General features: G+C 54.9%; 1 protein-coding gene across 1 annotated transcript in view; it reads right to left on the bottom strand.

The window, feature by feature from the left end:
* Nucleotides 1-765: 765 nt before the first annotated feature.
* Nucleotides 766-15,154, bottom strand: part of PRRX2 (paired related homeobox 2) — a 53,152-nt gene continuing 38,763 nt past the window's right edge. The window contains exons 3-5 of the mRNA XM_025475451.3: nucleotides 7,105-7,292; nucleotides 6,263-6,441; nucleotides 766-5,141 (exon numbers count right to left, since the gene is read on the bottom strand). Coding sequence (XP_025331236.2) covers nucleotides 5,006-5,141; nucleotides 6,263-6,441; nucleotides 7,105-7,292 — 503 coding nt within the window. The 3' untranslated portion in view covers nucleotides 766-5,005. The remainder of the gene's footprint in view (nucleotides 5,142-6,262; nucleotides 6,442-7,104; nucleotides 7,293-15,154) is intronic.

The following is a 15,154-nucleotide window of genomic DNA, read 5'->3' on the forward strand; positions in this document are numbered from 1 at the left end:
TGATGCCTACCACCCCACCTCTCCTCTGAGTGCTCCTTCTAATCTCAAGGTGCCCGTGCCTGACCCCTCGTATCTCAAGCTCAGTCCTTCCACGGTGTGGCCTGAGGGTTAAGAAGCCCCCAAACACACTCTCTGCAATGCAGAAAAGAGGTACTGACGACCACACAGCTTTGAGACTTGCAGGAGTGAGGGCAGAGTAACAAGCAGCGGAGTGCCCAGCTCTGGAGGGGGCCGCTCCTTACGGGGGCCACAGCACGAAGCAAGCACATCTTCCATCTTTATTTTTTCTTTATTTTTTCCCATCTTTATTTTTTCTAAAGATTTTATTTCTTTATCCTTGAAAGACACACAGAGAGAGGCAGAGACACAGGCAGAGGGAGAAGCAGGCTCCCCACAGGAAGCTAATGTGGGCATTTTCTATCTTTAAAGAGCTCTCGGGACACCTGGGTGGCTCAGCGGTTGAGCCTCTTCCTTCGGTTCAGGGCGTGATGCTGGAGACCCGGGATCGAGTCCCACGTCGGGCTCCTTGCGTAGAGCCTGCTTCTCCCTCTGCCTGTGTCTCTGTGTCTTTCATGGATAAATAAATAAAATCTTTTTTTTTTTTTAAGAGCTCTTTATGAGGGGCGTCTGGGTGGCTTAGTGGGTCCTGGGATCCAGCCCCACGTAGGGTGGGGGAGTCCACTTCTCCCTCTCCCTCTGCCCCTTCCCCCTGTTTGTGTGTGTGTGCTCTCTCAGTCTTTCTCAAATAAGCAAACAAAATCTTAAAAAAAAAAAAAAGGAGCTCTTTATGCAGTTGAGATTACTACACAGGCCTGCTCGTTCTGTTTCTCTATGAGGATATTAGCCACATCACAGAAAATACACAGACAAGCGGATTGCAAGCCAGTATAACAATTTAAACTATAATATTTATATTTGTGTTTGTGCCTTCCCAGAGTTTCTACATCGCGTGGATGAGATGTGTGCTTAACAGGTCAGCACATACTGGCTTTTTACCCCCAATTTTGGATTCTTTCTCCAAGTGGGGCTTAGAGATGGAATTCCTGGTGACGGCATGTGAACATTTTCACGACTGTCGGGACATTTTCTGGAAGGCTGGTGCCGAGTTTTATGCTGTGACCCCTGCTGGTGATTTGGGATTTGCTTGTTTCTCTGAAGAGAAGGCTGGGTGGACCCAACTCTGCGCCCAGTTGCGACCTCACAGCGCCCTCCAGGGGCAGATGACAGGGGTACAAGGGCAGGGAATGCCACTTTGCTCTGGTCCTCAAGGGCGCTCCTGGAGTGTGGGCATGGAAGGGACGGGACAGAGCCGCTGAAGCGCGTGTGCTGAGTCCTGGGGTCAGGAGAAGTGCTATTGCACCCCAGGACGTGGAGTGTTCTGACTCCCTCAAATTCTACTCTGTGCCCCTTGATCATAAACACCCAAGTGTCCATTTATAGAAAGTAACTGTGCGACAATCCCGTGAGGTGTCTTGGGTGCTTGCTACCTGTTGCCAGGCCCATTTCACAGAAAAGGCTTGCAGAAGTGCTGTGCCCAAGGTAAAACTGGTCTCTATTTCTCAGGTTTGGGGTTTTGCAAGAGCCAGACTGCCTTTTCTCTTTCTTTCAATCAAGTTCTTTTATTTCAAACAAAAAACTAGCAGCAAATGCACACAATGTCCTCTCCCAAGCCTGCTTGGCCAAATGGGCAGAAGGAGTCGGACAGAGGAAGATTCCAAGTTCTCCCAGCCTGGGCCAAGGCCTTGGGTACCTTATCCTCATGGAAAATTCTATCCTGGGACGGGTGCCCAGGAGGCTGCCCACACAGCCCTGCAATTAGGGCGACAATAGCGACAGCCTGTTGCAGGGAGGGCTGCTGTGTCCCCTCCCTCGCTCCCAGGAGGAGCATGTGTAAACGATTAAGCCGGTTTGTTTTCTCCAGCATGCTTGGGAGGAAGTGACATTGACGTCCTTGTGGCCCAATGGCAGGGCCAGTGCCTCCGTGGGAAACAGGTCCCCAGCTTTTTCCGAAGCTGGTGTTCTTGGGACCTACCTTCTAGGCCCCAACCAGAGCCTTCTTCCCAGGGTGACCCCATCCCTGCTGCCGGCAGCCCCAGCCTGGCGATGCTCCATGGCACCCTCCCTTTGGATTAGAAAGACCGCTGTGCCCCCATCTGAGCTCTGGAGCGCTGGCCAGTGCCTGGGCTGGCCTGTCACTTGCTATTGGTTGAGTGCTTCTGGGGAGGAAAGAGGCCTGCTTGGCTGCCCTGCCCGGAGGGCTGCTCTGGCCCGGTAGGCCGGCCCTTGGCTGGTGCAGATTCCTGGGGTAGGGGGAATGGTGAGCTGCTCACGAGGGAGGCCCCAGCTCCTGTCTGGGTGGAAGGGCAGGCCAGCATCTTCCCGACACCTCTGCCCGGCAGGTCCTGCTTCCAGGGTCTTCTTCCTCCCCGGCACTTCTGTGTGCCTAAGCCCAATCCTGGTGCCCCTAGCCTCCCTTGGCTCCCTCAGCTCATCATCCGATCATTACCTGTGCCCCTGGTGTGTTTGGGACACCTCCCACATCTGCGCTCTCTGTCCCCATCTGGTCCAGGCCGTTGCCGCCCCTCCTTGGACATCTGCCCTGGCCTCTGCAGGAGTCTCTTTGCCTCTGCTCCTAGCCCTATGGCCACTCCTCCACACAGAACCTGGGGCGGGGGTGTCCCTCCACCCAGCCAATCCCCTCCACGGCTCCCCACTGGCAAGATGACATCCAACTTCTAGATCTGGCCACGCAGGCCCCACAGGAGCCAGCCTCTGCTTCTCTCCACCTTCATCCTGCATCAAGAGATCCAGCCCTGCAATTATCCCACTGGTGCAGAGAAACAGCTTTTGGCTTGCTTCCCCCAGGGCCTTCACACACACTGTTCCCTTAGCCAGAAACAATGTTCTCCCCCACTCTCTTTGTGCGGCAAACTCTTCACCCTTCCAGGACTCCTCTTCCAGGAAGACTGCCCAGATGTCTTAGACTAGCTTTGGGGCTCCCCGTGTTTGGCATGGCCTCTGCAGCAAGGGACCCCAGGTCAGTTCTCTGCTCTCTTCTCTAGGCCCAGGGCAGAGCCCTGGCACACAGCAAGCATATCATATTTGTTCACAAATATGTCACAAATTTGTTCACAAATTTGGCACACACATGTCATATTTGTTCAGTGAATGAAGGGTAAGCGGGGGCCCAGAAATCATTTAGCCAAGGCAGAGGCCAAACTAATATAGCTCTGGCTGCGTCCAAACCACTCACCACCCTCTGCCCCCCACCCCAGTCCAGGGCACAGGTGTCTCCCCCTCTCTGGCTCTCATAGTCAGGCAAGCCTGAGCCCCCTTCAGACAGCAGAATACCTCCTCCCCACGCCTTCACCCTCATCGGTGCCCCATACTCTGCTGCTGACAGAGTCCCAACTGTCCAGCCGCAAGGAAGTCACGTGGTGAGCGTCCTGGGGCTTGTTTGCACATCTGGAAAGGGCAAAGCTCAGCTCACAGGAACCCAGTATTCAGGGTGAAATCACAGACAAAGTGTGGAGAAGAAGATATGGGGGGGGATGGGAGGGATGGGGGATGGGGAGGGGTCCTCACTTCACTCATAGTTAGAATTACCATACCTCCTAAAACAAAAAAACGGGGACTGTCCCTCACACAAGGACCATGATAAGGCTTTGAGGTGTTTGAGGTCATCTAGGAGATGTGGCCACAGTGGGGAGGGCTGACACCTTGGGGCACTTTGCTGCAGCATGGGCAAGGCAGACCTTGGGAAAAGGTCCAGCTGATTGACTCCATCGGGTGTGATTGCTGTGTCAGTACAGGGCCCTCACCGGGAAGGGCTGGTCATCTGTGCTCTCTGGGGATCAGGGAGTGCTGTCCTACTTCTTAGGGGCCGGTTGAGGTCACTATCCAGACAGAGATGACTCTGAACTTCCCCCAGAGGGTGTGCACCCACAGAAGGAGTGGTATGGGGGCAGGGGGAAAAGGCTGGCTTCAGACCACTCCCTTCACCCCAGCTTCCTGCAAACTCCCTGTAAGTGATGTCATTAGCTGGTGGCGTATGTGTCCTCTGTCACCCCCAGTTATCATCTACCAAAAGGTGGGGGGGTATTTGGACAAGGTCTTCTGGTGTCCTTGGCTGTTAGGAGCAATCCTCTGTCCTGGGAGGCCACCTGGGACCCCCACTCTGCACACCCACTTCCTAGACCATCTGACTAGGGCCCCCTACAGTCAAGTGCCCAGGAAGGTCCCACACCCTCTGCATGCCCAGAGATAAGAGATTTCATTGCAGCATCTGCACCCTCCTCCCACAGTCTGACCAGTCCAGAAATCCATGGTCACCTGCCCTGCCTCCCACCATAGGGCAGAGGGGACACCCCCTGTCCAGACAGGGAAGGGATCCTGTCCTGAGTCACACAGCAGGGCTTCTCCCAAACACCTAGGTGTGGGTCTCTGTTCTCCTAGCCGACTTCCCATGTGTGGGGCTCTGCAGGGCAACCCAGGGCTTCGTTCACAAGAAGGCTCAGACGTGAGGGCATCTGGCCCTGCCACAGCTGTGGGTCCGAGCCGGACCCAGAGCAGTTCCTGCGGCTGCTGCAGGCTAGGGCAGAGCCCCAGAAGGCCATCCCTCACTCAATTGCTCTGCTGCCCTCACCCGCCCTCCCTCAAATTTTGGGGGGCTTAAATTTTTTTTTTTTTATTTCTTAAAGACAAAAGCTTTTCGGTTTTAATACACAAAATCGATGCAGTCCTTGGTGGGCTCCTGTTCCGCCTCTGGCCAACTCCTCCAAAGGTCAGGGGCCAAAGTCTCCCACGGCTGCAGACCAGGGGCTGAGCCAGGCTCCTGGCATCCCAGCAGCCTCTCGGGCCCAGGAGTCTGGATTGGAGAGAGGGGGCAAGAGAGCCCAAGCAGCCTGTCTCAGAGATGGTGGACAGGAGAAGGTCGCTTCCCCGCATGTCCGCCCTCTTGGCCATGGTTAGGCCAGGAGGCAGCTGGGTCCTGGTGGCCTGGCCATCAGTTCACCGTGGGCACCTGGCTGTGGTGCAGGCTGAACTCTTTGGCCTTGAGACGGAGGCTGGCAATGCTGTTGGCCATGTTGACTCCCGGGGTCGCAGGGCCCGAGCCTCCAGGGCTGTATGGTGGCACCGTGCTGGGGGTGACAGAGGTAAAAGGACATGCAGCTGCAGCTGGCATGCTGCCCAAAGCTGACTACTTCTGGCTGCCAACCCCGGACCCTGGCCTCTGGTCCCCCTGCCTCCCCACCTCAGTTTACTTTCCTGGGAAGCCCTCCCCCCAGGGGCAGGACATAACTTGGGGGCTGTAGGATTTGGGTAGGAGTCAAAAACACCCACAGATGGCACTGGGCCACAGGACAGCCCCTGCGGGTTTGTAGGCCTCTCTCCCTAGATTAGGAGCCTCCTGAGGGCAGAGCCTGGGTCGTGTTCACCCCCAGTCTTGCGCTGGGCCCTGCGCACAGCGGGGTGGAGATGGTGTGAACATGTACAGAGGATGCTTCTCAGTGGTGCTCTTGCTCCAGGTAAGGATGGGGCAGGAGAGCTGGCCACCACGGGCAGCATGAGGATTCTGACCCCACAGGCCCACCTGCTGGATCTTGCCTCCCACAAGACCAGGGCTCCAGCAGAGTGCCTCACACAGATAAGGGACTGGTGGTGCCCCCTGGAGTTGTGGGTACAGAAACAGAACTCCCTAGCACCTCTTCCCTCTTCCTGCCCTGCCACCTTTATCCAGCTTTGACTGTGGCAAAACTGCCCCAGACCTTGGCTCTGGACCCCAGCCATGCCCTCTGAGATGGGGAGGCCATTCCCTCAGCCCTCCTGGCTGAGGAGGCCTGCACAGGGTGCTGGGGCTCTGTGCCAGCCCAGAAATCTTCCTCCTGGTTTCCAGTGTCCTCAGGGTGACATGAGTTCTTTGCTTCCCGTCCAGACAGGCTTTATCTTCTTGCCCCTACACATTCACATGCACATGTACAATCATGCACATGCATATTCATGCACACATAAGCACGTGCATGCACACTCACAATCACATGCATATATTGCTATAAGAACACACTTGTGTGCACATGCTCATGCTCCTCCAATACACACACACGCATACACTCATGAGCACACACGCACCGGCTACACACTGCTTGGTAGGCCCTGGCTTCAGGGGTGCCTGGGCACCACTCACAGCTCCCTCCAGAGCCTCCAAGAAGTCTGGACCCTGAGTGGCCCCGGGCCTCCCTGCTGGAAGGGGCTCCGCTCTCACCTGTAGGGGGACGAGGTGGTCCAGGACAGGTAATCTGGACTCAGGGCTGTGGGCCGGGGAGCCACAGGCTGTTCGATGGCGGCCTCCTGGCTGTAGGACTTGAGCAGCGTGGCCGAGCGGTTGGCCAGCATGGCCCTCTCGTTTCGGCGGAACTTGGCCCTGCGGTTCTGAAACCAGACCTGGGGGCGGGGGAGGTGTGTTGGACGGGGTGCAGCAGGCTGCAGAGGGGACCCACACCCTGGTGGATGTGGGATGTGCCCCCTGCGCCACCAGCTCTGGACTGCCAGCTTCACCTCGGCCGGGGGGTTTCCTTATCTGTAAAAGGGGGATGACCCTGCTGCGGGGTGAGCAGCCTCAGAGACGGGGGAGGAAGGAATGAGAAGGCAGCCGAGCACTTCACCTACAAAGCACTGGCTCAGGGCCGGGGCAGAGCAGCATTTAACACTTTAATGTGACTCTGATTTATCAAAACCCTTCGCCAGGCACTGTGCTAAGCACTTGACAAATATGTTAGCTCCTCTCATTCTCAGAAGGACTCTATAAAATAGGCCCACGTGATCCCCACTTGACAGGGAGGATACTTTCACCACAGAGAGGTTGAGGGACCCGCTCAAGGCACACAGCTGGCGAGGGGCCGGCCTTGGATTTGAACCTCAGTCCTATGGGGCTCAGATACTCCTGCTCTTAAATGCCTCCCCCCACCCCCAGCAGCTCCGTTGCCCCAAGTGATAGGTGGCGGTGCGCTCCCACGGGGTGGGGTGGGATGGGGTGGGGTGGGTGGGGGTGGGATGGGATGGGGGTTTGATGGGGTGGGGTGGGATGCCCCAGTGCGCAGCGCTCACCTGCACGCGCGCCTCGCTGAGGTTGACCCGCCGGGCCAGCTCCTCGCGCACGAAGGCGTCGGGGTAGTGCGTGCGCTCGAACACGCGCTCCAGCGCCTGCAGCTGGCTGCTGTTGAACGTGGTGCGGTTCCGCCGCTGCTTCTTCTTCCGCTTGGCGGCGCCGCCGCGCCCTGGGCTGGGGCACTCACCTGCGGGGCGGATGGGGGGGCCGTGAGGGTCAGCAGGTTGGTTGGCCGCAGGCGAGGCCCCTGCCCTGAGCCCCAGGGTGCGGAGGTGCCAGCGCCCACAGGCACTAGCCGGGCAGTTTGCCCTGAGCGCTGTGTGTCTCCCCCACTGCAGATGGATGGTGCGGCTCCCAGAGCAGGAGCAGATCCCTGGAATCCACTCCTTTCATCCCTTCATTCATCCCTTCCTGCACTCCTTCAACACTTATTTTTTTAAAGATTTTATTTATTTATTTATTTATTTATTTATTTATTTATTTATTCATTCATTCATTCATTCATTCATTCATTTATAAGATTTTATTTATTTATTTATTTATTTATTTATTTATTTATTTATTTATTCCTTCATGAGAGACACAGAGAGAGGCAGAGACACAGACAGAGGGAGAAGCAGGCTCCATGCAGGGAGCCCGATGTGGGACTCGATCCTAGGACCCCAGGATCATGCTCTGAGCCCAAGGCAGGTACTCAACCACTGAGCCACCCAGGCGTCCCAAAGATTTTATTTATTTATTCATGAGAGACACTGAGAGAGAGGCAGAGACACAGGCAGAGGGAGAGCAGGCTCCCCATGAGGACCCCATGCGAGACTCGATCCCATAACCGGGGATTGGCCTGAGCTGAAGGCAGATGCTTAACCACTGAGCCACCCAGGTGTCCCCCTTCAATACCTATTAACTGAGCAGTTACTATGTGGCAGGCGCAGTGCCCACAAGGAATGTAATAATGAACAAAAACCATCGGACCTCTAACCTGAAGCCAGGGCACAAGCTGCCCCCTGCCAGGAGGGACGACTGACCAGGTCAGGGAGGCCCAGGAGGCACTTGAGTGTCCTCAGCACCTGGCCTGGGCTCTGGGCATGGTAAGCCCTCTGTGGATATTTGTTGTGCAACTAACATAACACATGACAAAGAGCAGTAGGAGTCAGTTGCACCGGGCCACGGCTCACAGGCTCCCTAGCACCTGTGATCATTGCTCACAGCAATCCTATATAGACAGGGGGTGCCATGCTCATCACCCCCAACTTACAGAGGGACAAGGGAGAGGGATTCAGGGAGGCCAAGGCCTCTGGCAAAAGTTCAAGCACCCAGTGGTAGAGAAGGGATTTGAACCATCAGCTTGGCACCAGAATCCTGGTCCTGTTCACCAAACTTGCCAGCTGCTGACAGCACAAGGCAGAAAGACATGTTAGAGCACCCTGAGCACCCAGTATGGGCCAGGGGCTGTGCTGGGTACTGGGGAGAGATGGAGCAGATTGAGGGAGGCTGGCCCCAGGATAAGACACTCAGTGGCTTGCGACAAAAGTCACACCAGGGTGGCCAGGGTGCGGGAGGATACTCGGCTCTGGTGAGCGAGTGGGAGATGATCAGCGGAGGCTCCTCAGAAAGGTGGTGCTTTGAACTGGATCTTGAAGGAGGTACAAGAACTTTCCAATCAGATCAGAGAGAGGGAGGGAGGAGGGCACTTGAGGCAAGGCACAAGAGGTGGAAATGACCAGGGGGTGAGTCCCAGCGGAGGAGCTGACCACGGGTCCGTGCTGGCCTCTGGTGCAGAGTCAGCAACTCAGGTAAGGATGCCCAGCATAACCCTGGGGAAGGCCTGGGGTCAGCAACTATTACCTTTTAGACCCGTCCTCTCCCTGGAGGGGGCAGGTCGGGAGAGCTTACAGACACTATTGCCACATTTCAAGTTTATTGAGGGGCAGAACTTGACTCTTTGTCCCCAAGGGCCCAGGTCATTGCCCACTCCTCCAGGAGGCCCTCCTGACCCACCTGGGTCCTCCTGGCCCACCTGGGTCCACGTGGGATCCCCTCCTGCACTCACCCAGCATGCGTGCAACACCACCACGTTCAGCACTTCCTTATGTATCTGATTTTATTAAAAATGTATATTTTAATAACCAAGTAATGTCACTGCTTGTCACAGTAATGGATTCATATACCAGAGAAGGGTAAAAAGTAAAACAAAATACTCCCCTCTCCCCAGCTCCACTCCCCATGCTTTACAAGATTACAAATGCACATTTTAAAAAATTTACAAGCATGAGATCATGCTGAACACATTGGTGCTTCAACTTGCCTATTTTCGCTTGATAATATTCCAGATACCATTCCATCTCAGCACAACAAACGTAACCTTCTTTATTTGGATTGTTCCCCACACTCTCTTTTCTGTCGTGTTCCCTCCCTCCACCTGGAGGAATTGATTTTTTTAAGGATTTTATTTATTTATTCATGAGAGACACACAAAGAGAGGCAGAGACACAGGCAGAGGGAGAAGCAGGCTCCCTGTGGGGAGCCCAATGGGGGACTCAATTCCAGGACCCCGGGATCACCCCCTGAGCTGAAGGCAGATGCTCAACCACTGAGCCACCCCGGTGCTCCTGAAGGAACTGATCTTTTAAAGCAATTCTTGCTTTATCCTCCCAGCCAGCATAGCTTTTTTGCAAATATAATAAAATACATATAATATTTTCTCCCCCTCATCTATCAGAAAGGAGCATACCATGTACTGTTCCGCACATCACCTTTTCCTACTTAGCAGCAGAACCCAGGGATCCTTCCATCCCATGCATAGAAATCATTCACCCTCCTTTCTATAGCGAGTGGTTTATATGCCAGCCGTGTATGGGAAGGTCTGTTTTGCTTAGTTAGGACAACAGAACATATTGTCAAGCTTTTGGGATTTAGTCCATACCTTGTATTTTTGCTTTCCCAGTTATACATTCCCAAAGCACTTGGCTGGGGGATCGCCCGTGGTTTGTTCCACTGGAGTTCTATTGATGGGCACTTGCAACATTTCCAATCCTTTGCAACTGAAAGGATGCCAGTGGAGAACCTCATGCAAACATGATTTTCTATTTTTGCCAGTGCATATTTGGGACAGATTCCTAAAAGCGGGATTGCTAGGCCAGTGAGAAAAATACTAGAAATGGCCAGAATCTGCACCCCTCCCCCCCCCAGGCTTCCCACCAGTGGTGTATGGGAAGGTCTGCTTCGCCTGGTTTGGACAGCAGAACATATTGTCAGCCTTTTGAAGTTGAGTCCATACCTTGCATTTTTGCTTCTCCAGCAACACATTCCCTTAACACATCCAATGTTCTTTGCACAATGCTGGGCATTTGCTTTGCTAAGCCTCTAGAACATTCCAGGCCCCACGGTGGATACTCCTCAATCCCTGCTTTTAAATAAGGTCCCACATTAGCAGGGTTAATTGACCCTTGAGCAACCAACTGATTCAGTTTGAGGCGGAAACGTTCCAGGAGACTGGTAAATAGTGATCATGAGAGCAGATGGGGGGTCTCGTCAGGCAGGACTCAGGGCGGTGCCTGGGAAAAGATGACTTTACATCTGAGTTTGACCCAGGAGTTCTCAACTGGGGGCAATCTGCCTCCAGGGGACACCTGACAGTGTCTGGAGACATTTTTGATGGTCAGGACCCTGGGGCTGGAGGTGCTATGGGGATCGAACGGGTAGAGGCCGGTCAGCCCTTCAGGACAATGACAGGCCCCCACACCGAAGAATCATCTGGTTCACGATGCTCAGAGCTCTGGGCTAGCAGGATGCTCAAGAACTGTTGCAAACACAGGATGGGGTGTGGGGGCAGTGGCAGGGAATGCGAGTGGCCCCAAGGGAGGCGCCTCGTCCCCTGGCTGGGCTCCAGCCTTCTCTCCTCACCCCTTTCCTCCAAGAAAAGGCGAAGATGGATGAGAATGTCTGGTGCCTGCGAATGTCTCTGCCCCGCATCCCCGTCCCCTGGAGGGAGAAGAGAGCTAAACCAAAACAACAAGGGCCCATGAGCTGAAAACCGGGTGGTGGTCAATAGCCCAAAAGCAGGACGGAAGTTTCTGGAACACTAGCCATCCCAGAGACGATTTCCGTCCCCCTCCAGGCAATGCTGTTTGGGCACGCACCCAATGCGGGAGGCATTTCAGCCAAAAAAGGAGACTTTTTCGAGAAGTTTCTGAGCAATTCAAAACTGAGGGTGTTTAAATGAAAACCATTTCACAGCCTTCGCCCCGCCAAGTGGGTGCCGGAAGAAACAACCCAGCTCTCTCTGCCAGTTAAACTGTGTGACTTGGAGCTGAAATCTTCACGCAAAGGCGTTTATCACCGGGGCCCCCCCAACAAGCCCAGGCCTCCCCCACGAACACCAGCTAGGCTCCCCGCAGGTCTGGGGTCCGCTCTCTCTGGGGTCTCATCAGGGCAGCTCCGATGGGGGATGCTCAGCAAACACTGATTTGGCTGGCCCACGAGCGGTGCCAGGTGCCACACATGCTTCCACCCACTGGATCTCTGCCCCCACCATATGAGGTGTTACCCCACTTCACACGTTGGGAAACTGAGGCTGAGCTTGTACCTCTGGGTGGGAATTCTTGTTTGTCAGAAGGCTCAGCCGGCTCAGGCTGTGGGGGTCTCCTCCCTCACCCAACCTGCTCCTGGGGGAGGTGAGACAGTCCTGGCTCTAGGAGGCCTCCAGCCTCACAGCACCTCCCGGATGCAGAAATGCCCCTGGGCCCCCATCTTCAGCACCTCTTTGTTCCAAAGGAAGACCTCCCCTCTGGGAGCTGGGAGGGACAGCAGCTTACCCAAAGTCACACTCATGCCCAAAGAGCAGAGTTTGACTCCGTGCCAAGAGCATAGTAATTGCACAATAAATGGTCACTGCCCTTAGCATCGGTGCTTATGTGCAAATGGCTTCATGGCCGAGGTCAAGGGTCTTTCTCCAAGGGCCCTTGGGTCCCCTGGCCCCAGCCCCGTCGTGGAAAGGCAAATCCAAAGTCTCTGCTTCAGCCAGAGGCTGAGATGCAGGCGAGGCTGAGGACAGCTGGAGCAGCGTCCTCACAGTGACCCGGGACTCGAACCCACGGGCTGGCCTCTGCTTCCTGGCGGATGTGCTGGCCATTTGTGACCTGAAGTTCCTGCGTCACCTCCTGAGAAATGTATCCTGGTGGGCGTGTGTGTCCCCCTGGGGGCTCTGGGCTGGGACTTGAAAGCATTTGGAAAAGAAATAAATACTCACTAAGCCTCCGGCCAGAGATTGCTGGGGCTCCACTCTTTCCAAGTCAGGCTGTGCCCCAAATTTCCTTTTGTTCAGGAAAGAGTCCTGCTTTTCTCCTGGGGTTCAAAATAAAGCCTGAAACCGCCTGCATTTTCACAGGCTGCTCAGGTGCCGTGGTGAGGGGCTGGATGGGGCCCGGCCTGCCGTCCTCTCTCCCTTCAAACCAAATTACTTCGTTCCCGATTACATTACAATACAAAAAAATGACTTGTGCACAGTTTTCTGCCATTAAATTATTTCACACATACCATTTATTTGGCTGACTGCAAGCCAAAGACGTTTAAAAACCCTGCTCTCGGCCAAATGATCAAGTGTTCCTGGCTCCTCTCCCCTGCACCCATGGTTTTTCTTATTCCATGTGATTTAAGGGTCTAAATAGTCTGGAGGGAATTAACTGCAAATTCTTCCTAAGACAAATAAACCCGGCCTCTTCATTTCTGCCTTTCTCAAGCCGTTGAGAGACACTCTCTGTTTGTTTTTGCTTCAAATAGTCAGTTTGCGCCTGACCCCGGGGCCGCGGCGAGCTCCAACCCAAATAAATAACTTTTATTAATTAGCATCTATTCTGACCAAATAAGCAGCCCCCTCTCCCCCCTCCAACGTGATCTCTGCCAACACGTTCACAAAAATAAACAACGGGTCCCCGGGACCTTGATGTGGATTTAACAAATTAACACCGGGCCTTGGTCAAAGGAGCTCCAAGCTGCAGAAATATTTACAGCCAGGAAAGTCTGAGGAAGGAAGTGGAGGTGGAGGGCCCAGAGGGGCCTGCAAAGGCTTCGGCGCCCACCCCCAGGTCTTCTGGAAGAGAGGAGGGTTCCTTTGAAGGACCCCTGGTTCTCCTGTGTCTCGGGCTCAGGCAGGAATTCTGGAAACCGTCCTCGGGCTGCCACTGAGTGCCACCCGGAGGGACCTGAGGGTACTAGCTCTCACCTCTTGGGGTGAGAAGAGAGAGGCAGTACTGCCCAGTGGTTAAGAGGCCCCCCAATCACCAGCAGAGTGGCTGAGGGCAAGCCTTTGAACAGCTCCCAGCCTCCAGAATCTCACTGAAAAACGAGAATAACAGAGGCTACCTCATTAACCTACACAGGGGCTCTTAGCCTGATGTTACAGATAAGGAAACTGAGGCTCACAGGGTTAAGCAGCATGTCAAAGCTGTATGACTGGTAAAGGCCGGGGCTAGGATTTGAACCTGCGGATGGGCAAGGATCCCAAGCTTGTAACCATCTGGGCACAGGGCACCCGGTCCTAGGAGGGCCTGCATCCCCCGACCTCCATTCCTTCTTCAGGGAGGTTCTGAGGGTCTCTCTGTGGACTTAGGGTGAATGGGACCACCAGGAGGAGGAAGGCCGAAGGCCACGGAGGTGTTTCTGGAGCTGTGTGGGGTGCATGCTGGAGGCAAAAGCGTGCAGGCTGCCCAGCCTGTGAGACCTACCAGGGCCAGGGTGAGGCATGGCACCGAGTCAGGCCAGCATTCGGAGGAAGAAAGGAAGGAATGACAGGAGGGAGGAGGAAGGAGAAGAAACATGGTCCCCAGAGCCTTCTGGAGAAGAGCTTCCCTAGGCGGCCAGCCACACTCCAGCCAGGATCCAAAGCAAGGGACATAAGAGCTGGTTTCATGTCCAATCAAGCTGGCCTTGGTCCCTGACACTGAGACCCAAAGGAGGGGCTCAGGTCCTCTAGTGAGATCACACAGGCAGGCTTCCCAGCATCACCTCCCTGGAGGTCCCCAGCAGCCTCGGAGGGGCAGGCAGGTCTGTCTCTGTCCGAGAGAGAGAAGACAGAGGGAAGCCCAGAGAGGATTCAGGACCTACCCAGGGTCACACAGCAAGGAAAGCCCATCCCCTAGCCCTTTCTTTTCTTGATACATCCCTGGTAACCAGTTGCCAGGGATAATGGAGAGAGGACGTAGCCCCAGCCCCCACCCCCAGCCCCCAGCCCAGCCCCGGAACAAATCTGATGGTGAACACAACGGAAGGATGGAGGCTTTCTCTACAGGGCCTTTCTGGCTCTACCCCCTGGATGGGCCCGGAACTCAGGAGGGCTCAGGACTGCTGTCCCGAGTTTGTGACCTCCTCGAGGTCGGTACTTGCACTGAACACGCACATTCCTCACAAGTGGACTTCTGTGCATACCATTCCTGGGCTTGCAACTCCTCCTCTCTCCCTCCCTGACTCACCTGCGTGTCTCAGTAGAATCCCACCTCCTCCAGGAAGCCATCCCAGAACCCCCGTCGTAGCTGTATCATACTGTAGAGTAAATGTGGGGTCATTTGTCCAACAGAGACTGGAACTTACTGGTTCTTTGGTCTCTCTGGAACCCATCCCGGGCCTGGCTTAAGGTAAACTCCTCACAGATATTTTCTGAGTGTTGAGTAAATGCATGAATGAACAACCTGGGCCTGTCGCACCCACACACCCCCAGGTCAGTGACTGGTGTGGTTACAAGGGGGACTAAGCAGGCTTGGGCTGGCCCTAGAGTCTGGAGGAGGCTAAAGGAGGCTCCCACAGTTCCTTAGAAACTTCAGTAGAGCCCTGCTGGGTCTCTCTGGATCTTTCCATGCACAAAGGCCATGGTGTGCTGCACACACTTCCATAGGATGACTGGACCCCCCAAGAAAACCCAGTGGAGGGGCCAGACACTGGTGGGATCTGCTTTACTAGACAGCATGAGCTCCTACTCACCTCAGGGCCTTTGCTCATGCTGTTCCCTCTGCCTGGAGCACTGCACCACTTCTGTCTGACTCAGGCTTACCCAGGTTT

This window comes from Canis lupus, chromosome 9 (genome assembly GCF_003254725.2).
Source record: "Canis lupus dingo isolate Sandy chromosome 9, ASM325472v2, whole genome shotgun sequence".
Taxonomy (NCBI): domain Eukaryota; kingdom Metazoa; phylum Chordata; class Mammalia; order Carnivora; family Canidae; genus Canis; species Canis lupus.